This window comes from Paramacrobiotus metropolitanus, unplaced genomic scaffold (genome assembly GCF_019649055.1).
Source record: "Paramacrobiotus metropolitanus isolate TYO unplaced genomic scaffold, Prichtersi_v1.0 Parri_scaffold0000036, whole genome shotgun sequence".
In the NCBI taxonomy this organism is placed as follows: domain Eukaryota; kingdom Metazoa; phylum Tardigrada; class Eutardigrada; order Parachela; family Macrobiotidae; genus Paramacrobiotus; species Paramacrobiotus metropolitanus.
Genome location: NW_026570256.1, coordinates 528088 through 551146, shown reverse-complemented (window position 1 = coordinate 551146; position 23059 = coordinate 528088). Strand labels below are relative to the sequence as shown.

The window sequence follows — 23059 nt, the reverse complement described above, 5'->3', positions numbered from 1 at the left end:
GTAAGCGACAAATATCTGTGTGTACGAAGCCAGGAAGTGGGGAAACAGTCACAGCAGCTCGGTTTGGCAAGCGCCATACCGGCATGCATGGACAAGCTGGTTTCTGGTCTGACAGTAGGTAACGAATTTTGTAAGGATAGAGTAATCAACCGTAAAAGTATTTGTAGAACCGTATTAAACAATCAGCTCATACGAAAACATTTCGGTGTTTCGCCGGGAAAGTTACCGCCATCTACTCGAACGGTGAGGCTGGATTATTTTACTCAGTCACCATTGGTGACTGAGTAAAACAAAACAGACTTCGCGTTACCCGATTCGTCAGCGATGAAATTTGAAACAATATTACATATATATTGTCTAGAAACACATCTAGAGCCGGTGAAACCATGCATCCGCCGGCTCAGAAGTTTCGCCGGCCCAGAAGGACGTCCACCGTAACTGTGACCTTAAATGTTTCTTTTCAAGTAGGTTTTGCAGAATAATTTTCGATATGGCTGGCAATTTTTGCCATGTTCCGAGAACAGCGGAATGTTTATCTGTCTAGGAGACCTCACTGGTTGCATAATTTTACTCTTTACACTTCATAATCATAACATTCATACTACAAATTTTTGCTACTATTTAAAAATGTATTTACTTCTACGCTTCGGTCATGCAGTGCCCGCCAGAAGCGAGTGCACTTTCCTAGTTATTCGTGTTTTCGTTCCAAGCATTCAAACGTTTTTGTATTCCTGCATGTCTGTAATTTGGGTAACGGTTGCGCTTCGACGTCAAAGCGGAACGACTACCGAGCGGACAGATAAGCTGATAATATATCCCAGAATTTTGGCAAATCAACCAAACTGCTTATCTGCTTACGCACCGGAGGTCCGGAACGCCATGTTTTTTACTCCGCTACTGCCGGTTGAGCGTCGCGTAACGATTACGCAGAGCTACTGATCTCTTCCAATTCAGTTTGGTGCATTATTAGGTACGAAAACCTATGTCCAAGGCTTGAGACAATCTGTTGCAACTTGCAGTTGATATTTTTATTTATTCTCAGACATATATAGCCGTCTGTGGGGTCGCGGTTCGTAAAGGGTATCCGCAAAAGTAGCTTTTACGTTTTGCGTAAAACATTGACGACAAACTTGATCACACGACAAATTTTGGTTATTGTAAGCAATGACCACGGAATTAAGACTAAATTCATAAAAAGAGAATACCGTTAATTGAATTTTAATATCGATTTTACTGAGTAGCCATCGCGGTTCGAAAATAAAAATTAAGAACAGTATCTTAATGCTGATTGCAGTCGGACGGTTAAAAACTGATAAAATTTGTACGCAGCACAATATCATTGCTTCTATTTTTCCTATCTCAGAAAGCTCATATGAGTTCATAGCCTCGGCCCTCGGCTAATATAATGTTTCTTGGTGCCTAGTGGAAATTCCTGTTGATCCTTACGAAGAGCCACACGTTCGCTTGTGCAGACGCCAGTGTTTTACTTGACATTCTTTACTACAGTACGTGGCTTTGCGGCATTTGGTGCACCTGTAAGCAGGATTGTCTTTTCCGCAGTTGGTACATTTATCGACGGCTTTTTCCTGAACGCTGGTTTCAGCGCCCGGTTTTACTGAGTCAGCGAGGTCTCGCATTTGTAGAAACATTTTTACCGTTGATTTGCGCGATGAGCCGTCTTTTACAGCCTCGAAACATGGCAGACGTTGCTTGTCCGCCGCACATGCTTTGTCGTAATATTGGCGTACTTTATCCAGATCGTTTTTGCTTTTAATCAGGTACAGATATGCCACGCCAAACAGTGCAGACGGAACGTAGCGCGCATCGCTTGGGTTTTCGCTCAGGTATTTGAAATACGCATCAAGCACCGTTGGTGATGTTTTTTCGTACAAGTCGCCCGTTACAGTGTTGCGCCTCAGACTAGGCTCCAGCAACGATTCCAGCATAGCGGTTGCAATGGTATACAACCAATTCGGTCGCGCCTCGAGCTTATACGCTAGTTGAGCACTTGCTAATGCTTCACTGGATCGTTCGGCCGCAAGGTATAAATTAGCCAGAAGATTATGAAAGTCAGCTTCCTTGGGATGCAAGCGGATGCAGCGTTGCACATAATGAATTGCGCCTAAAACGAAAAATATTGAATACTCTGTAATTTACGAGTTTACGCATTGCAGACATTTGCGTAATCACACTTATAGGTCTTCGCACTGTAGATACAAAATGGATAATATTACCCGATTCCGAATGTAGCCTCACAATGGAAAGTGATTTCTTATTACCCAGCTTAAATTGCTCATAAAATTTGCTTTTGCAATCAAAAGTTAGAAACAAACTAAATAGAGCTTTAAAAACTAAATACCCTACGCACCTTGGGTGTCGTTGACAAAATGGCAAGCCTTAACGAACATCGCATCCGGTGTGTTGACCGAATGCTTTTCGATATATGCCACCATATCGGGATTGCGAATTTCCACAATATCGTGAAACTTCTGTGACTTTCGTAAAAGCGCAAATGCCCTGTCATGGTTGCCCAATGCCCACGACTGCAGAGCTTCGGCATTCATCATCCGAGCTTTGACGATATTTTGTGCCGTCACCGAACCGTTCTCAGCGGCCATCATTACGGCGAACATATCGTCTTTTCTAAGCTGCTTTGGAATATTCGTACCGAAGGGAAGTTGATCAGAGCGCTCATTCAGTCGGTTGACATTTTGAAACTTTTCACTGATTTTGCGGTCAATTTTGGAAGCATCTTGAGTGTCCAGGTAGCGAAGCAGTCGCTCCTCCCATTTCAGCCCTTCGGTAACTAATGACGATTGTTCCTCATAACTGCAAACTACCTCTGCTGTTCTTAAGGTTTCATCGAATTCTTCTTGGGAAATATGATGGCAGGACTCTTGAGGGATGCGATGAAGGGCGCGCCGGAACCATTTCTGGGCAGCTTCAGGGTCACGAGTACATCCGGTGCCGGTTGCGTAGAACTTCGCTAAAGATTGCTGTGAGATAGCGTCCCCGGTCTGACTCGCTTCAGAACAGTGCAAAAATGCATCGGCATTCTGCCGTTTTTGGTGCAAAAGCAGCTTCCATAATTCAATTTTCGACTCCAGGTGTCCCAAATCAGCCGCTTCTTTGTAGTAAATTATCGCTTCGTCGTAATTGCGCAGTTCATTTTCTTTATTTCCCTGAAAAAAATTTGTTACTTATCAAACTGAAACGTTATAAGCAAAAGTCTGGCAAACTTCAATTTAATATCACACCCGTATCAGAAAACGTAATTTTAATTTAAGACAGCGCGGTAACAATTGCAACCAAGTTTATGCATCACTCACGAGTATCAGTAAGCTGGCTTACCTTGAAGAACAACGCGTTGACGTCTTTTTTTGCAGTAGATTTCTCCAAGGTATTTTCAAAAGCGTTTCTTTGATGTTTATTGGCTGATCCGCGCAACGACATACGGTGCAGCGCATCAATAGCGCCCTGCATTCCTTGTTGCGCAGCTTTTTGAAAATATTCAAACGCCCCTTGTTCGTCTACTGGCCCGCCCCAGCCGCGTTCCAGCAGTTCAGCATAGTTCATTTCCGCTTCCGCAATGCCCGCCTTTGCAGCGCGTTCGTACCAGCTACGGGCTGACTCCATATTCCTAGTGACACCCAGTCCGTTAACAAAGCAGAAGCCCATATTGTTTTCCGCTTCCGGCTGCCCCCAGTTTGCTGCTTTCTGATAATGAGAAAAAGCTTTCTTCAGGTCTACATCCACGCCTCGACCATCGCGGTATGCATTACCCAGGGCATTTTCTGCTTCTGCAACGCCTATTGCAAAAGCTGTTAATAATGTGCGATTACAACGTTTGTGTTCTTTTACTCGTCTGACTGAGTTGGGACTAACTGACCATGTTATTAATGGCAGCAGATACCCTACTACTCTAGCCGATCGTCCATTGCAGGCTTCTAAGCACCCGGGCTTACCTATTTCAGGCATGACTTGCCCTCTCCATTTTTTAAACGGCTTCTGATTTGCAGCCAACTGGTAGTAACGAAACATCAGCGCATAATCGGTATTTGTTCCCTGTCCATTAGCGTACAACACGCCCAAATTATACTGGCCCTCTGCACATCCCAAGTCAGCCACCTCCTTGAATGTCCGAAAGGCTTTCTTCAAATCTTTAGGCCGTTCGCGGGCTCCGTAAACATAACTGTGCCCTTCTCGCAGGAGTGCCACGAATTTCGCATGCTCGTTAAACTGAGCATCGGTCAATACTAGAATGTCTTTTGGATCGGGATCTATGCCGAAGAATCTTTGCAGCAAATTAGATGGAACATCGGCCAGTCCGTGTGTGTTCTCCATGAACCCTTTGGCATCCGTTCTAGGATGCTGATTGGTTATTTTCATTACCAACATCGCTTGAATGTCTCGTTGGCGAACTAAAATTGCGCCGTCACGCGGATCAATTTCCAGTCCGCGCTCACAGGCTGACAACGCCTCTTCCAGGTTTCCGAGCTTCATCAGTGCTTCAGATAAAATGCGATAATATTTAGCCGTGTTACCATCTAAGTTCAGCGCATCCTCTGCATCATTTCGCGCATCCTCATACCGTTCCAAATTGATCTCACACAAAGCACGGTTGGAATACAGCGTCGGTTCGTCTGGTTTTTCTTTCAGTGCCTCTGTATAGCTGATCATGGCTTCTGTATAGCGACCTTCTTTAAAATGCTCATTCGCTAATTGTTTCAGCTGTTCCCATGATGTTTTCACCAACGGTTGCGGCCTCATAAAGTTTCGAATACTGTCCGCCTCCCGGGGAAAGCCAATCTCCTTGACTACGGGACACAGATCCTCAATCTTTCTGTCATGATTATCGGTGTACTGGTTGGCTTGATGCGACACGTCATTGCGGACATTTTTGCAGCGTAATAAATAAGACTTCAAAATCTTCTTGCATCCCTGCTCAAATCCTCCTTTTTTCCAGTTATTCAGAATAAAATGGACAGTTTGGTTAAAATCGTGGAAGCTCGTTTTGAATTTCGTTACTTTGTCGGCAGTAATGGTTGATCCCTTATCTTCGATGGATTTGACAGCGAACTGTTGTAAGCAAGAATGTGCCAATGTGATCCCATACTGTAGATGAGCGGCGGCAGCGGCGTCGCGATTAACGTAGTGTTCGGCCATGAAGACCGTAACAGATGCGCTTCCAGTACGTGAGCTACTTCCCAATGTGATTAAGGTTGTAATACTTTTATCAGTGCTAAACTACCGAGTAATTTTTTGGTGAAATCGAAATTCAAATAGGACAGCGATGCTAGTCATACTGTATTGTCGTCAGCTCTGCTGATGGTACGAAGTTTCAAGCATTGCGTTAGCAGGTATCTCAAAAATACTTAATTTGCGAGCGATATAATATCAGTAACTTATTATACCATATCTTTATCCACCATGGACTACAGCTGAAATATCAGTTTGTTATCACACTATTGGACACTAATGGTAAGCGTTGCGTTAGCAGGTATCTCAAAAATACTTATTTTGCTAGCGATATAATATCAGTAACTTATTATACCATAATATTATCTTTATCCACCATGGACTACAGCTGAAATATCAGTTTGTTATCACACTAATGGTAAGATAATACGAGCTATCGAAACTGTTATGTCGCGCGACAAAGAACGATAACGTGTTAGGCAAGGAAAGCATATGCCGTAAAAGGATTTTGTTGTAATATTAGTTCCGTCATGGCACTTTACATTAATTTTATACTTACTTTATCTCCGAGATTAAAATGTCATAGCGTACTGCTTTTTCATTCCCTTCATGCAAAGCTGTACTGCACACGTACTCGGATACAATTTTACAAGCGTAATACGTATAGTACATAAACCGGTTGCTCTAACAATGCCGCATCATGAAGGAAACCTATCATCAACGTATAGGGTCAACCTATGAATAAGAAGCTTATGATAACCGTTGTTTTGTGAATGCAAGAAATGTACCAGGAATTAGTCAAGATACTCGTAAAAATAATAATTAATGTGCATGCATTGCACACAAATACACCAGCTCGTGATACTAATTAAAAACTTGGTTCATTTAAGCGATTCTAGGCTTCGGCCTTATTACGCAATCGAATCGGCATTACTGTTCCTAGCACAGCTAGTATATTGAAACCTCGTTCAAAACTTTATGTCAGCAATCAATATTTTGGAAATGGTTATTTAAGATAATGCCATTGTTATATTTACGAATACCTAAAGCAGTCTGACTGCGGCATATGTTTTTGAGTATCAGTTATTTTAATTTTATGAACAGCATAGATTGCCTTGAGATCAGGCAAAAACGTAATAATGGTAAACATTTATGTATCGAGTAATGACACGAATAGCCATAGTGGATAATAATAAGCTTAAAAGCACAAGAATCAAAAATATCTTCTTTTAATTGTACTCGTACTTGGTCTGGTATGCATGTGAGACCAATGCGCTGTGGCTAAAACCTAACGCACGGCACTTTGCATTTGAGTATAACTACAGTACTCGTATAAAGTATGCACCACAAAGCCCTTGTTTCGGTTCTGGATTCCCAGTTGGTGATTTCACAAGCTGCTCATCGGTAATGCTAAGGTAAGTTTACATTTACCTCTACCATACGGCTTGTTATCGCAAAAGCATGTTAGCTCGTCTAACCCATCTGATAACAGGCGCGATATTCCGCCAACTTGCAGACTGCAGAGCAACCGGCATGCTGATGGCTACTAAGCACAAACTACACAATTTTTGTTTATAGTATTACAGTAAAATCCTTTTCACGTTCGTGCGAAGTTCCGGACAATCATCGTTACACGGGATTTTGCATTAAGCAGTGCACATTTTGACAATTTTATATTAAAAGCTTTATTTTGAGTCATATCTGTGAAGGCACTTTATGGCTTCCGGTAGTGGGGATGTCGAGCCGTATGTTAATCAATCTGCTGCAGTGGCAGCTCACTTGTACTACGGCATCACGCTTGCACATTCTTGCCTCCAACAGTTCGCTGTAAAAATCATCGAGGGCAGCGGATCGAGCCTTTCCACCAACAAAATTACCAAATTTAAAACTGTTCCCCATGATTTCAACCAAACGGTTAATTTTATCCTAGGAAACTGGAGAAAAGGCGGATTTCTGCAAAGCTGCAGCAAGATTCTGCATGCGCATTTGCAACGGTGTAAAGACATCCGCAATGATGTGTCGCACCAAAATTTGACCGGAAATGACAGTGATCGAGCGGTTGAGACATTGTGTCACGTAGTAAAGGATATAGGATTTCCTCGGGAAGCAGAAAGCATTCGCAATTTTAATAAGCCACAAAGTATAGAAAAAACACCATGGGAACAGATCAAACAACTGGGCAACGAGCACTACAAAGAAGGTCGCTACACCGAAGCAATGATAGCGTACACGGAAGCGTTAAAAGAGAAGCCCGACGAACCGACATTGTATTCCAATTGAGCTCTATGCGAGCTGCAGCTCGAAAGATTTGAAGATGCACGGAACGATGCAGAAGACGCGCTAAATCTTGACGGGAAGAATTTAAAAAACTACCGCATCCTGTCAGATGCTCTGACGAAACTCGAGCTCCTGGAAGAAGCGTTGGGAGTGTGCCAGCGCGGCTTAGAAGTTGATCCGCGAAATGGAGAACTCCTGATTCGGCAGCGCGATATACAGGCGCTATTTGTTGCTCGTAAAAATGATCGACACCCGCGACGAAATCCGAAGGAAGTGATGGAGAAAGGAAATGAAATGGTTTTCGACGCAGACTGGAAGGATTTCATGAAAAAAGAAGCTGAACTGAATCCGGATCCTAGAGATGTTCGTGTGTTAAGCGACGGAGAATTCAACCAATATGGGAAGCTTGTATCCTTTCTACGCGACGCACACAGCTATTACCATGGAGCACGTGGACGTCCAAGGGACCATAAGCGGGCGTTCCAGCTTTACAAGGAAGCTGCTGACTTGGGAAGCGCTGAAGGCCAGTATAATTTGGGGCTTATGTACGCCAACGGAGAAGGAACAAATACGGATTACGCCCTTATGCTACGATACTTCAAGCTCGCTGCAGACCAGAAGCCTTTTGTGAAATGGAAAGGATATTACACGCATGACTTGGGTGAGCCGGGTATTACAAAATTTAATGCAATTGTCACTAGAGTGTAATTTCTGAACAATTATTACAGTGTCGATAAAATTTTTTTTGGCTGCAGGCGTGGCGGAAGCAGAAAATGCTTTGGGCAACGCCTACCGGGATGGAAGAGGTGTTGACATAGACATGTCTGCAGCGTTTGCGCACTACACAAAAGCGGCCAGTTGGGACCAACCGGAAGCACAAAATAACATGGGGTTCTGTCTGCGGAACGGACTCGGTGTCGCGCAAAATCCTGAGTTCGCCCGGAACTGGTTCCAGCGCGCAGCCAAACACGGCATTGCGGAAGCACAGATGAACTACGCAGAAATGCTGGAAAACGGTGCGGGTGGGCCACGCGACGAAAGCACCGCGTTCGAGTATTTTGAGAAGGCCGCAAAGCAAGGAATGCCTGGCGCACTTGAAGCCTTGCACCAGATGTCCATGAATGGGTCAGCCAACCAAACCCAGAAAGCTGCCGTCAGCGACTTAATACAAAGCTCGACAGATAAAAAGGATGTTAACGCACTGTACTTTAAAGTAAAAATATTATTCTCTTAACTATTCATGCGCACTTCAGCAAACAGGCTTAAAAGTATTAGCTATATTCCAGGGAAGCAGGAAAAATGAACTGCGTGAATATGACGAAGCGGTCGCCATCTGGAGAGAAGCTGCCGACCTGGGGCATTTGAAGTCGCAAATCGCGTTATGGAAAATACTTTTAAACAAGTTGTACAGAAACACCGATGCGTTTTTCTACTGCACCAAAGCGAGCGAAGCTGGTGACGTTGAATCACAGATTACTCTTGCTACACTTTATGCAAAAGGCATTGGTTGCGCCCACGATGCTAATGCAGCTAGAAGATGGCTTCAACGCGTAATGCACCGGATTCCAAAGGGCTCGACCAACGCCATTTCTAAGGAAGAATTCGAGAAAAATGTTGAAATAGGTGCAAAAGTGTGCGCATACGAGGCAAAGAATGCCTTGATTAGTGAACGCATACGGTGGGAGGACAGGTTCCACCGCTATCTTCTGGGCGAGCATAGTTCAAAGCTAGACCCGAAACAAAAGAACCAGGCAGCTCAATACTTTCAGAGTATGCGGAAACTACGCGAACGACCGGATCCGCTGCCCTTTGCCATGGGCGCCCGCTTCCATGAGGACGATATGTATGCCGTTATAATTGCCGCTGAATCCGGCTCAACCGTTGCGCAGAATGTAGTCAAAGCCAGGATGATCACTGTGGAGGCTCTGCAGGCGTGGGAAATTGGGAATTACGAACGAGCCTTCTCGCTACTACGAAATTCGCAGCGCTATCACGACATTGTGGAATTTCATGATCCTGAAATGGTGGCGTACATTGAGGACAATGCTATTAATACCGCGGATGCCATGTTCGTCCGAGCCTGTCACTTTGGTAACGATATTCAAGGTACGCAGTACGCACTATGACTTTCGCCAAAAGGATTATCGTATAGCGCGCAGATACTCCTTTGCTCAAAATTAAAACTCGCACAGAACTGTACAGATAATGATATGCAGCCGGCATGAAGCTGCTACATGGCCGATGACTAACCCTGTCAGATGGCATCGACCTCCTTGCCGGGTCTTGCGGGTGCTCTAAAGGAGGCATCAATGTACATATTGAGCTCATTGCAAGTTCGCAACCCCATCAGCCTTTGCTCTCGTCAGGATGTTCACGAGTTACCTGTTATAATATTACCACACAAATTCATACTCTTAAGGGTGACTGCGAGAAAGTTTTACTTACAATTAGCAGGGTATGCCTTTGTTCCATTAGGAATACTTAATGTGACCAAACGTCCAGGCCAATAACAATAGGGATAACAGCCTAATGTGCCTGTACAACCAAAACGCAACTAACCAGGGCATATTTTTCGGGTATAAATTAAAAAAAATCTTTTGTAAAAAGATAAGTATACTACCGTAGTATGTTCAAAAAAAATTTCATGTACCATGGTCGAGAGGGCGTGGCCAAACAAAAATTAGGTGAGTGCCATACATACCATAGTACTGCATACTATAATACCTTAAATCATCTTGACCTTCCAGGCGCTCTGTCTTATGTAACGCGCTGCATCCGTCTGCATCCCATGGAAGCCGATTTTCATCAACTTCTATCGCACCTATATGGCTTTGCTGGCCGTTACGACGACTCACTGAGAAGTGCACAACGCAGTTACGAATTGGAAAAGCGACCCAACTGGCTCTACACGATTGCTACGGCGATGCGGATGAGTTTGAAACCCTCGAGTAAAGCATCAAAAGCTGCGATATCGACGAAAGAAAGGGAAAACGTGATCAAGGCTTATCAGCAATACTTGGATGAGAATGCTAGTGAAGACCGTAAGGTTCCTGCAGCTTTATTCTCTATGGCTGCCTTGCATTTAAGAATTAACGAGTCCAACAATGTGGCGACAGTGAAAGAATACTACAAAAGAGCGTGCGATGCGGACGCACGTCGTTTGCCATGTTTTGCAGCTGTCGATGAGGGCTTTCCCTGTCGGCATATTGTCAAGATGTTTCTTGACTTATTCGATAGTGAGGATCAGAAAAAGCGTTCCCTTGACACCAAAGCCGGAGACAAGCTGTTACTGATGGTCTGTCGTACCTGCGGCGACGCAAGTCCTCGCTACAAATGCGTCCGATGTCACAAGGCGGCGTACTGCAGCAAAGCGTGCCAGGTTAAAAATTGGCGCGAACATAAACAAACGTGTGCCTCTTCGCAAATTTAAAATGAACGTTGGAAGAAAGATAAACATTTCATCATATCTCTGTATCTGTACACGCATGCGGTTAGTTGAAAGGGCGGAACATCGGGCGTTTATTTGCGAAAAATTTCGTAAAGTACTACAAACCATCGAGCAAGCCCGTAAATGTCATATGACGTACTAAATAAAGTTATAAGTTGCTACTGGAGGTACAATGACAGGAAGTTTTAAATAAACGAGATATCGAAATCGGTTTAAAACGTCAGACAGATAACACGGTTATACAATGATGAGCTGATTAACATTACGGTGCGTATATTGTTCAACGCTGTTCGATTCTCTGTAAACGACCTCCAGAAATCCACGATCACATCTTTCTCATCCAACGAGCTATAAATCGTACACGATATAAAAAGATCCCAAATAATACCTCCATTCTATTTCTTTGAAAGTAGTAGACCGCTAATCGCACATGCGAGATTTTTCGTCATCGTACTTTTGTGCATCGAAACTGCTTTATTTTCCGTAAATGTCGACTAGAAATTTTAACCTGGATGCTGATGTCGTTATGCTTCACCTAGACGAGTGCATGGAGATAGTGCGCCGTGTGCAGTGTACCTGCATGAACAAAACTGTCACCGGGTATGTGCAGAGTTAGGTAACATTGCCTGCCTTTTAGAGCACGAACAAAGTTTAGATTCACCGAGAAGTTACAGTTACGTAATTATTGAAAGCAATCCTGAAATTGAAAATTTTTTCAGGACAACCGTTTGAAGTGATGACTACTGAACATGGGTGACTGGGTTTGATTAGCCGCATTTTGGAATTGTATATTTTCTATGCAGAATTGCGCACCCAGTTTATTTCTCAAGTATGCCGGGCCCAGATGCCAGTAGAGCGACGATCCGGGCGAGTGAATACATGGACGCGCATGTATCGCTGGACCGTACCTTGAAGCGTTTACATATGGGCAAGCCAGCAGTGCGTAGTGTCGTTGGCATCAAGAAAGATCGAGCGCTTGTGCATCGGAACCAAGCAGAACATGGTCTGTCGTACAAGGAAAGGCATGGTTGTTGTTAAAGCAGCAAATTCGTTCGGAGATTTCGAAGTTAGCATCTTCGGTCTGCGCAGGTAAAGGGGAGCTCACCGCGGTTTTTCATCCAGATGCGCCCCCACGTTGTATCACGAGGTTATATATAAAAGCTCGCTCGCTTCTTTGGCTCAGTTCGTTACTATTTTGTGCAGTTACCCGGGTGCCAAAAGTATACCGGGCCACTGCCTAGTGCCTATAGTGCCTTGGTAGCCGTACTAAATACTGACCAGTGACCACAGCATCTTCAATACTCCCGATTTCGTGAACATGTACTGTACTCTAACACTGCACTTGACGGAAATTTGTACAGTGCAGCCTCACGCACATGTACGAGCGCATTCACCATTCACATACAGATACACGGCTTGCAGTTACTGCACGTTAATAGAACGTGAACTGGCTGAACGTTTATCCGGCTATACTGGACTGGAGTACTGGACCGTGTAGCTGATAGCGTCCAAATTTCCTTCAAGTGCAGTGTTAGAGTACAGTATGTGAATATGCCGGTAACGTTTTTGCAAAAGCATCGGTGCCTATGGGCAGATTACAATGGCTGGATGCCTTTGAAACTGCGGGTGGACTTCAGCAAGGAGAGAGCGGTATAACCGTTGGACATGAATTAGTACGGTGGCGCATCCGTTTCTTTGATGTGAACGAAGATGCTGTCGCCGCGGGTGTCGCTGGCAGACGCTTAGTTTCTTTTAATCCAAGGCCTCTGTGGAAAAATCCCTAAAATTAAATCAAAATACAGTCTTTAACTTCCTAATACAAATATGCAGTACGGTAATTAATATCCAGGTTAGTGGTGCGGCGCAGTGGGGACGATCGTTAAAATGCAAAAAGGCGGGCTGTGCCGGCTGATCTTGCTCGGGACGGACCGGAAGCCCATGGGACCGTGCCCGTTGGGCCACGAGAAGATTAGTTCCCGGGATGCCGGCTTAAAGCATCCCGGTCGCTTTTCAATAGGAATCGCTCACCATCATTATACGTGTCACAGTCAGTACTTGCAGTTTATCAGACTGCGGTAGTAATCAATATTAAATAACTTAACTTCTGCTCATTGGACATTGTCACACTGATAACACTGACAATATATATCAGTGCATTGAATCGAATATGAGTATAAGTACAGTACGTCTAGTAGTAATTTCAAGTTTTTTCTTCATAAAACAGCGGCAGTTTACGATGTTTTGATCACCCATGTAAGGGCGGGACGCCCCGCCCTCCTGAGTAGCTATTCGCTGTTTCTGGGGATTTCCACCCCGCACATTGCTGCGCTGTTTTGACGGACCTGCAGCACAGTTGCACTGGCTGCAGGATCCTTCCTCATTAGTTTTGGTGTTGCTGCGCCACGGTGCGCATTAGATTCGGCAATAAAGCCTCATCCGGGTTCACCGCTGTTCGCTGTCGAGGATACGCGTGGCGCCCATACGGCCCCGCGTTATATGGTAGCAGATCTGGCTATCGTTTCCAGCTGCGCGCGCTCGTCGCGCCCGCAGCACCTCTGAGTTATGAACCCCATTTAACCCCGGGGTGTGGAGCTACATTCCCACCCCCCACGCGGAACGTGATGGATCCTCTCCCAACTGACGGAGATGGACGCCTCCCCGCGACGGATGCCTCCCAAACTGGACGGAGATGCCGCGGAGCGAGAAACGCCTCCTGCGATGCCGTGGAGCGAGAATTGCCTCCTGCGATGCCGACGGCGAACGCGACCCGGACCAGCGGGAAACCAGAACGGATACACCGCCAACAGCAGCACCAACTCCGATCCCAACGGCACGGATCGAACACCAGCACCACGCCGAAGAATTCCCCACCAAAACACTGCCCGAACTTCCTGGGACGGCGACCTCCCCCCGGACGGAGCAGTGGATTTCACCGCGGATTTGCGTGCTTTGTTTTTTGCAGGGTCACGGGCCACATAAGCCCCAAACCCCTGCCCAAATTTCCCCAGAACGTGACCTTTCCCTTGCTGAAGAAACCACGGAATTCACCCGTTTCCGGGTTGGACCCTGGATCTGGCGCGACAGTGCGTTGACCCAGACGGTTGACTCGGACCGAACCAGAGCCGACCTGACCCGGAACCCAACCTGAGCCGAACCGGATTTGAGCCGACCAAACTGGAACCGAGCCGACCGGATTAACCGCCCGAACCGGACCGAACTGACCCGGAACCCAACATGAGCCGAACCGGCGGGGGGGTGCGGATCCTCCGAATCCTGGGAGATTTCGCTCCGAGGACGTAGCGATGCCTGCAAAAGGGGTGTAAGGGCGGGACGCCCCGCCCTCCTGAGTAGCTATTCGCTGTTTCTGGGGATTTCCACCCCGCACATTGCTGCGCTGTTTTGACGGACCTGCAGCACAGTTGCACTGGCTGCAGGATCCTTCCTCATTAGTTTTGGTGTTGCTGCGCCACGGTGCGCATTAGATTCGGCAATAAAGCCTCATCCGGGTTCACCGCTGTTCGCTGTCGAGGATACGCGTGGCGCCCATACGGCCCCGCGTTATACCCAGTACCGAATAATGATACCAAGCGGGCATCGATCTGACATAAATTAATTTGGAGCTAACGTTCTAATAAAGTAAAAGTCATTTTATAATACAATTCTGAACCATGGCCGCTTTAATGATAATGTCCGTTTTAACTGAAACTTTTCACTTTTGCACAATGCAGAATTAATAAATGATCAATTAGTACGAGTAATCATGTTCGCAAGTTGTTTACATGCGTTACAGTACAACAGTTGCAGCCCGAAAAAGGCACGGACTTGCTTTACGACTATTAGTTGAAATGCACTTGAGTAACCTAACGAGTGGCATGCCCTTCATAGACAATTAATACAGCGTGCCAGACAGATAACCGCCACGGCTAATAAACTGATACAGATGACCAGCAACACTGTTATCTAGCTTCCCGATTGTTCGTCAGACACTGAAATTCACGGCCACTTTTGCCTCATCCATAATTAGATGGGAACCGCAGACGATATATAAAACGTGTCGCACTCTAGTCTTTTCAAGTCAGTATTGAGAGTGCCGGCTGCTCGTATCGGGGACAGCTAATCATCCTCCAGTGAAACTGCAAACCCCCCATGAAATGGCGGCAAGTGATTCTGTACTAGACGCGAGTATCGTAGTGGTGGAGAACGACTGTTCAACGTGTCCTGGATGCCTGCACAAAAAAATGTTCCCAGGTTCGAATATTGACGGTCTTGCATTTCTTAAAACTGTGCTAAATTTAATGCTCCTAATTACGAAACAGAAATCGTTTACGGATACTAAATTTTAGGAGTGCCATTTGAAATAATAAGCTCGGAGCACGGCTCAATGGTGGTGTCTAAGGTACAAATCATCGAAGAGGAGAAAGAAATCGACGAAGCCGCACAACAGCTAACACCCTTCCATTCTGCCATTTTAAAGGAAAGTGTCCGCAGTAAAAAGCCTCCTTCAAGGATCCTCGACTGATGTTAATGCTCAAGTTGCCGGCTTGACACCGCTGATGCTGGCCGCAGGTGGTGCGGAGTCCGGAAATTGTCCAACTTTTACTGGACACCCCCGGCATCGAGGTCAACGCCGTGTCCGCACGGTTTAACGGGATGACGGCGCTGATGACGGCGGCCTTCGCTGGAGGTTGCGCCGAGGACGATCAACGCGTGGAGATCATCGATGCCATTTTGGCTCATCCGGAATGCGATTTTCTAGTGAAAAATGAGCAAGGTGTGACTGCGCTGGGCATCGCAGCGTTAAGTGAGAATGAGGAAGCAGTGGAGAGCCTGATCGAGCCGGAGCGGATGGAACAATATGCTATGGAAGATGTTCTGGCTGCGATGTTTCTGGCAATGGTTGTTAAGAATTCCGATGTAGCCAATACTATTGGAGATGCATCTCGTGATGAATGGGAAGAAATGATTTGCGACAGACTCGCTGGTGCTACAGGTTGTTCAGTTCCTCAACCCTGCGAAATAGTTTTCTACGGCAATTTATACCTTTTTCTTCAGATTTTTCGGGTCCGGACGCTAACCGAGCGATTGTCCGAGGCAGCGAACACTTTGATGCGAAATTTTCGCTTACGCGTACACCGAAGCGTTTGCGTATGGGAAAGCCAGCTCTGGGTAGTCTTGTTGTCATCAAAACGGACAAAGCGCTGGTGCAACAAAAGCAAGCTGAACATAACTTGCCATACGAGTCGATCCACGGTGCTATGGGAATTATCAAAGCCGAAACGTCCGCTGGAGATTTCGAAGTGTCCATGTTCGTCCAACCTGGAGCCGAGCTCAACCTACTGTATCATCCGGACGCCCGCGACGTTATATCAAGAGGTAACAGAGATGATCTTTCGGGTCGCGGTATAGCAGAAATACAGAAATAATAACAGTCGGGAAAATTTGTAGATGGTTACGAAGGTATCGATGCCGATGGACAAGTCATTATGGCCGGTGAAGACGTGCAAGTACTTGACGATTCCGAAACTGTGAAGGAGCTCCAGCAAGGGCATGGAGGTTTACGCGAGGAACAGGAGTCGTTGCTTGGGCAGCCTTGGCGTATCCTTTTCTACGATGTGGATGGAGAGGCTAGCACCCTTGGTATCATCGGCAACGGCGTGGTTTGATTTAATCCTAGGGCTTTAAGAAAAATTAAAAATGCCAAAGATAAATAGTGAATTTTGTTATTTCCGGCTGCTTTAATGGCCGACTTTACTTCTTTCACTGCTTACCCTTCTGGTAGTAATTTGACCGGGTTTTGCTTTACTAAATCTAATGAGCTACCTAATGATTACCCAATATATTGCTTTGTATTGTGCTCGAGAGCCGAGAACTGTACGAAACTGTGCAGAAAAAGTCCACATTGCACAGCAGCTGCTATGTCAACTGGATAACAAATAAGAGACATCCGCGAGAGACTGTCCCAGGACAAAAAGCCTTCATTTGAAACAGAGGAAATAAACCTACACCATCAATAAAGATGACAGTCGGCGTACAAAGCGTCCGCCGACCGTTTAGGACGGCTACATAAGCATAAGTATTTGTATCTGCACCATTATGTACACTTATATGTACTACCGCTAGCGATACAGCGCCATTCATATGTGTGGAAATTAAAATTCTCAGCAATTAAATTTCTTCGAGCCAGTTAAAACAATGCAAATCCTTACAACGAGCCAGAGCTCATATTGGACATTTGTGGGTGCTTCGTAAGTAATTCGGAATTTGGTGGTACAATGAGGTAGTTAGTGTTACTGTCAGTACCTAATAGATCGAAATTTGCAAAACGTAAAATTGGTGCGCTGAAAAGCACATATGGGTTTTGGGCAATTGGCAGCATTAAACAAATTTTTCAGGCCTTAATTTGCAGTGTGCGGCACGCCGAAACCCAAATAGTTAGATCGCTTATTTGCTAGTGGTAGGTGAAATGTTTAACTGAGACGAAGTATTTGGCGTAACCCTGACTGCAGTGCCCGCAGATTAGAATGGTAAACCAACGGGTTAAGAATGCAAACCGAAAACTGCAGGCATGTCAGCACATGACCAGTCGTAGGATAATAAAATCCTTCCATCCAGCTTGACCGCAGTAAATACAAAGATAAGGGCATGTAGCACACCAGCACGATCACCGCGAGCAGTCCAAACATTCGCAAATGCTTGATATCGTCTCCGTTGGACGTGGTTTGGAGAATTACTTTGGCTTTGGCACTTGTGTTTGGAATATTTTCTGTAACGTAAAAAGTTGGTCGACTTTTAGAACCCTTAAAAACAAGCTTATCGTTCCAGCTGTACGCGTATGTATGTCATCTTGAACAGGTCATGCCGATATACTTACTCAATACGTAATACCGTACGTATAATCGCTCTTGAAATTGAATACTGTACGTTTACAAAAAGGACAAAAGTGACAGTTCTTATGAATTCATACGAGTGATTCGGCACATTCATCATTCTGTAGTTTACGTCCCAAAACCAATGCTGGAGATGGTGACGAGGCACGACTGACGATTGCAAAATAATGGTTATACCTGTTTTGAAAGCTGTACTCAGTACCAGTCGCTGTACTGCTTGTTTGGAGTTCCTCCTTTTCCTGCGAAGCAATTGGATGAAAACGTACGTATAGATCGCTAAAGATAATAAAATCGGAATGTCAAATCCAGCAAATTCAATAAAAGCCGCGAATCCACGCACACTACGCTGGACTGTGTAGGTGAAGTCTGCATAACAAGGTGCGTACTCTCTCCTGGGCATTAACCCCTCCTCAAAGAAACGATAAGCGAACACAACAATCCCCAAATTATCCAACCACTGGCACAAATGAACAACGCGAGCCGGGTAGTAGATATGTTCTTGAAGGAAATCGGTAGTGTCAGCGACCATAGTCTGTTCAAGCTAAGCAGGAGCATTCCTTGACATTGAACGACCAAGGCAAAGTCACTACAATATTGTACAGTGGAACATAGTAACGAAACCATCGGAACGTCCAGAACGCGTAGAATGTAGCATGGCATCGCCGTCAGAGCGACTAATAATTCAATGACAGATAAGTTTAGAATGTAACAGTTAAAAGGCGTGATGAGTTTGCGAAGGGTGATAAAGGCGACAATTATTGTGCCGTTGTAGACACCTGTACCGACAGCAATGAGGCCGATGATAGTTAATAATATTATTAAATTGACTGAAATAATAGCTTGCTTGGCAGGAGTAGAACTGGGAATCCCGGAACTGTTATTTGCGAAGATCATAATTTTAGCATCTTTAACGGAATGCACTGATTCGATCGATTTGTTGGCAAGGAAAGTGGTACATAACGGCGCAGATACTCACGAAGCAATGTCGACAGCATGCAAGATATGATTACTGGAAGTAAATTTGCGAGTGCATATTTAAAACATGAGCCTCAAAGCCTAGTGTTTAAAACATGAGTCTCAATGACTACCCTAGTATCTTGTTTAACCATTACCTTGAAATCACCTTCCTGAAAGGCGGATCAATTGTCATTGCACTATTTGTTCAGGGCGACAAAGCGGTGTAAAATTTCAAAAAGAACTGTTAATATAAGGACTTTAGGTGTAAGCGCAGTATGGAATGCCCTTCCCATGCAAGCCGAAAGCGGCAAAAATTTCACCTGTTCGTTTGCTTTCCAGAACAACTGAATTTTGAGATCGACAAAAGGTTACATAGAAAAACAGAGCAAGAACTTTAGCAAGTGAAAAAGTTATTCTGTTATCGTGTACCGATATATTAGTGTACACATAAAGCGATGAATATCATTAAATTTTATGCAAGATACACATTAAAATAAAAAATACAGTGGACATATTTGCGCTACTTATTTCCGTTTAATGTACTGTAAAGGAGGTAAAGGAGCTAAGAAGTAAGATTAATACCGGTTCTAGTCGTACGATGAGCGTCGTAAAGAAGATAAATAATAGCAGGCGCACGAATTAATGGCAGGTTTGTAAAAAAGATTGCTAACACGCAGTCATATATAACACTGATCATTTCAGGAGCATTTTATTATCGTCTTGCCAATCTATTATCGGCGGCCATCTCATTTCTGAAGGGGAAAAGGAATCGTAGACTACGAGCAGCAGTCAGCAGTCTGTTGCACGGTACATAACTTAAACGTTCTTTCCATTCTTGTCGTTTACTAACAAAATACCGTGCAATCGCATTTCCATAGTTTTGTTTTCTTTTATGTGTTCGAAGTAATTGTACATATTCGAAGCTTTCCCTGGAGGAAATTGTAAAGGGTCATATTAATATTGTCGTACGATAGCACAAAAAAGACAGCCAGCATTGTGAGCTTTAAATCTTTATTAGTTTCCTGTTGGCACGAAGGAATAACAATGATGACCACCCTTCTAACCGGAATAATCTGTCACTTTCTAATCCTGATAGTGGCAGACCATGACAGCACACGTAAGTTACAAAAACATCCAGAAACCGCTAAAAATGCAGCGAAACCGAAAAAATTGCTAGTTTAATTGTTTTCAGTCATTTTGTGCGACTTTAATATTTTTTAAGCGTTTGCAGTTTTTGTCGTAAGGCTTAGACATATTAAAATTTGGTCAACTACCGGCGCAGTCTATTTTTTCAAAAATCAAACCATCCAGGCGTTTCGTTTTAGTAACCGTACCAGCAAATTAAGGAACAGTTTGACTAAAAACGAAAAGTGATCAACCTAAATTGTTTAATAATTTCAATGATGAACGGCTAAAGCCGCACTTTTAAAAAGATTTTTCTGCTCTGAATAATGTTTTGGTACCGTTTAGTTGGCCGTCAACGAACTGATGTCTTGGACGATGATAGTGTCGATAGCAGTGACCTGTTTGAGGGCGACATTATTGACTACAATAGTAGAGACATGATTTCCGATGTAAGTCCGTGAAGGCGATTCGAAATGTACAAATCCGAGCCTGTTATACTCGTATTATCAGGGTAGTTTGCTTGCTTTCAACAAACGCTGCTCCCACTGCTTATTATAATTGTTGATCAGGAACTGAACGCAACATACGCAAATTTCATGGACTCTGCCAGAAGCCGTTGGCCTCAAGGCATCGTGCCATACGACATCTCTTACGGCATTGGTAAGCATGCGATGTCTATTTCCAACGAGAATCTTCCATTGTGGTTTCCAAAGGGAAAGTGTACATACGTACTGACTGTTGTGGGCATTTGCGTGTGTGTGTTTGTACTGGTGTTCAGCGCCGGTTTCGAGAAAGATTTAGAAATCTTGCATGACCCACTACCACCAACGTCAGCTTAAATAATGCTAGTGAAGGCTTCTTCAGGTGAAATGGAACTTACTCCGGCTATTCATAGTGCTATGGATACGATTTCCCGAAAAACAGCCAACTGCATTCGCTTCAGACCTCGAACTAACGAAACAGCGTTTCTGCTTTTCGTATCGTCTCGGTCAATGTAAGTGCACTGAAAAAAAATTTTCTTTTAAGCGTTATAAATCTGGTCAGTAGGTACAGCAGCAAGTACCGCTTATGTCAACAATCAAAATGGAACTTATTCAGATAACTAATTTACTAGTGCGGGAGTTGCCCTTTGAGCGGCTCTTGCCTGTTCTGACACAAAAGAATTTAACTTTGATCTCTTTCAATACTCGTAGTATGACAACGGCCCCGGGTTAAACACCATCGTTTCACTTGCAAGCTGAATAAAATATCTGCGATTTAGTGCTGGATTATTAGTTTTCTTTTCCGGTCGGCAAAGCTAGAGGCTTGTCCAGTGTCAGCGCCCACAGACTTCTGGTTGCCACCGCAGCTTCTCTCAGTATAATGCGTCACTTGGGCATTCTGTGATTTCAATTTTAGCGGTCGGACTAGCTAGTTACCAGTATTACTAAAGTGTAATTTTTGACATATTTTTCTTGTCGCAGTAGACATCCTTACGACTTTACGTACTTTAATTTTGTGCAGCTGCAAAGCCACTCTGGGATACGCCCGTTACGGCAAAAACACTATCGGTTTGTCGCGGCAGTGTGCAGTCCACGATATCGTTCATGAGCTCCTACACGTACTGGGATATCATCACGAACACACACGACCCGATCGGGACAATTACATTACGGTACATCTTGAGAACATTCGAGGTTGGTTCTCTTTAGAATCAGTCTACCATTACTTACAATATATACTACCACTTCAGGAATTTACTGACTATCTTTCTTACAAGTAAGTACGTTTCTAGGTCGATGGCGGAACAATTATGTTAAGAGAAATGATGTCGATTTGATGGGATTCCCCTATGACTACCATTCTATCATGCACTATCCGTCAGAAGTCGGAAGCGTGGCGGAGAACCCGCAAAAACCGGTAATGACCACCAAGAACGGCGTAGTCATTAAACATAATACCGAATTGAGCGATTTGGATGTTCAGAAAATTTTGGCGGCCTACAAGTGCCAAGCAAGTAAGAGCGCTCATTCTCGTTGACTTCAGAACGAACAGAATACCCAATGTAACACTGCCTTCTTTCCTACATGGCACTGCCAGCAATAGCTTCTTTAATCGCACATGTCACTATTTGGCACAGAGAACTCATTGTGCAACACATCTGCTGGATATTGTCATGTATATATTCGAGGACTGGAAACCACGGAAAATGAATATTGGCTAAAAACCTATGTGGCGATGACCAACTGCCATCATCCGAGCGTTAAAAGGATATCGGTCTACTGCACAACAAACGCCACGGCCGACGATGTCCAAAACATCGCAAACCAGTTGACAAGTTTTGCCCACGTTGACAGTTATGCCATTTACATTGCCGATGCCAGTGTTTCAAGACCACGCGTTCTCAGTCCTGTTAAGACCAGAATAACGCAACTCGGGATACATACCTGCACACAGCCATCAACAACACTAAAACTACGAGAAAACACCCTGGTCGATCTGCTCGATTTTCGCTTGTTTTACTGTTCCAACCAGGAAATTCGAAAAGCCGATTTCCAGTTCAACAGCAAACTGAAGAGACTGGTGTTTCACGCTACAACGATTGCATCGATCGAACGTAACGCTTTTGACGCACTGGCGGAACTGGAGATTTTTCAATTAGAAGAATGGTGGAAACCGCGCGAACAGATAGTTAAAGCCAAAAGAGAAGCGGAAGTTCGAAGGCACTTACAACTTTTGCACTGCGATTGTCAGTATCAATGGTTACGGAACTGGTTAAACGCAAAAAGCCTGTTGGCCAATACCAAGTCTTTAGTAAACACTTTTCCAGAGGACCGCGAGTCGGTGACGGTGGGAGAAATGTATATACCTATCAACTGTCGCAGCATTGACAGCTCTTTTATCGCATTTCGCAATCGTGATAATACCCGATTTTTTAATCACGTCGCTCCGCAGCCCTTCTCTAGGAACGTTTCGCCTGGCTGTTAATTTTATCCGGCTTCTTTTTATGTGTGTTTTGAAATACGAAGTGTATCACTTATTCTTGGAGATCTATATATGCAATCTGATCCAATACAGTTTTGATGTGTTTACGGTACGATAACGAAAAAGATTGCAGATTTTCTCCTTTATTACCGAAATAAAACAGAATGCATAACTTGCAACATAACTTTACAGAGGTAGACTG

At 44.4% G+C, this 23059-nt stretch overlaps 3 protein-coding genes across 4 annotated transcripts; 2 read left to right on the top strand and 1 right to left on the bottom strand.

Moving 5' to 3' along the window:
• Window positions 1-1057: 1057 nt before the first annotated feature.
• LOC129589555 (uncharacterized) lies at window positions 1058-5365 on the bottom strand. 2 transcript variants are annotated; one of them, XM_055484356.1, is made up of 5 exons: window positions 3966-5365; window positions 3352-3809; window positions 2369-3182; window positions 1656-2122; window positions 1058-1533 (listed from the first exon to the last, which is right to left on the bottom strand). In XM_055484356.1, the coding sequence occupies exons 1-5, from the start codon at window positions 5164-5166 to the stop codon at window positions 1501-1503; spliced, it is 2973 nt and encodes a 990-aa protein (XP_055340331.1). In that variant the 5' UTR covers window positions 5167-5365; the 3' UTR covers window positions 1058-1500. The 2 variants fall into 2 exon arrangements, with proteins under 2 accessions (XP_055340331.1, XP_055340330.1); XM_055484355.1 differs by having other exon boundaries at window positions 1058-2122.
• A 2109-nt stretch (window positions 5366-7474) lies between these two features.
• LOC129589632 (uncharacterized) lies at window positions 7475-11066 on the top strand. The gene is made up of 4 exons (XM_055484455.1): window positions 7475-8137; window positions 8232-8689; window positions 8763-9582; window positions 10224-11066. Exons 1-4 carry the CDS (start codon window positions 7753-7755, stop codon window positions 10904-10906), a joined length of 2346 nt encoding a protein of 781 aa, XP_055340430.1. The 5' UTR covers window positions 7475-7752; the 3' UTR covers window positions 10907-11066.
• Window positions 11067-19545: 8479 nt separating this feature from the next.
• Window positions 19546-23004, top strand: LOC129589668 (uncharacterized). The gene is made up of 8 exons (XM_055484507.1): window positions 19546-19575; window positions 19787-19885; window positions 20239-20342; window positions 20463-20553; window positions 20758-20887; window positions 21397-21569; window positions 21668-21889; window positions 22013-23004. Exons 2-8 carry the CDS (start codon window positions 19813-19815, stop codon window positions 22858-22860), a joined length of 1641 nt encoding a protein of 546 aa, XP_055340482.1. The 5' UTR covers window positions 19546-19575; window positions 19787-19812; the 3' UTR covers window positions 22861-23004.
• Window positions 23005-23059: the final 55 nt, after the last annotated feature.

Coding starts and splice junctions, on each gene's coding strand:
- LOC129589668 (XM_055484507.1), top strand. CDS start 19,813: ATGATGACCACCCTTCTAACCGGAATAATCTGTCACTTTCTAATCCTG. Junction 20,343..20,462: donor GTAGAGACATGATTTCCGAT/GTAAGTCCGTGA, acceptor ATTGTTGATCAG/GAACTGAACGCAACATACGC. Junction 21,890..22,012: donor GGCCTACAAGTGCCAAGCAA/GTAAGAGCGCTC, acceptor TATTTGGCACAG/AGAACTCATTGTGCAACACA.
- LOC129589632 (XM_055484455.1), top strand. CDS start 7,753: ATGGAGAAAGGAAATGAAATGGTTTTCGACGCAGACTGGAAGGATTTC. Junction 8,138..8,231: donor ATATTACACGCATGACTTGG/GTGAGCCGGGTA, acceptor TTTTGGCTGCAG/GCGTGGCGGAAGCAGAAAAT. Junction 9,583..10,223: donor CTTTGGTAACGATATTCAAG/GTACGCAGTACG, acceptor TTGACCTTCCAG/GCGCTCTGTCTTATGTAACG.
- LOC129589555 (XM_055484355.1), bottom strand. CDS start 5,166: ATGGCCGAACACTACGTTAATCGCGACGCCGCTGCCGCCGCTCATCTA. Junction 3,810..3,965: donor GCAAGTCATGCCTGAAATAG/GTAAGCCCGGGT, acceptor CTTTTGCAATAG/GCGTTGCAGAAGCAGAAAAT. Junction 3,183..3,351: donor TCAACGCGTTGTTCTTCAAG/GTAAGCCAGCTT, acceptor AATTTTTTTCAG/GGAAATAAAGAAAATGAACT.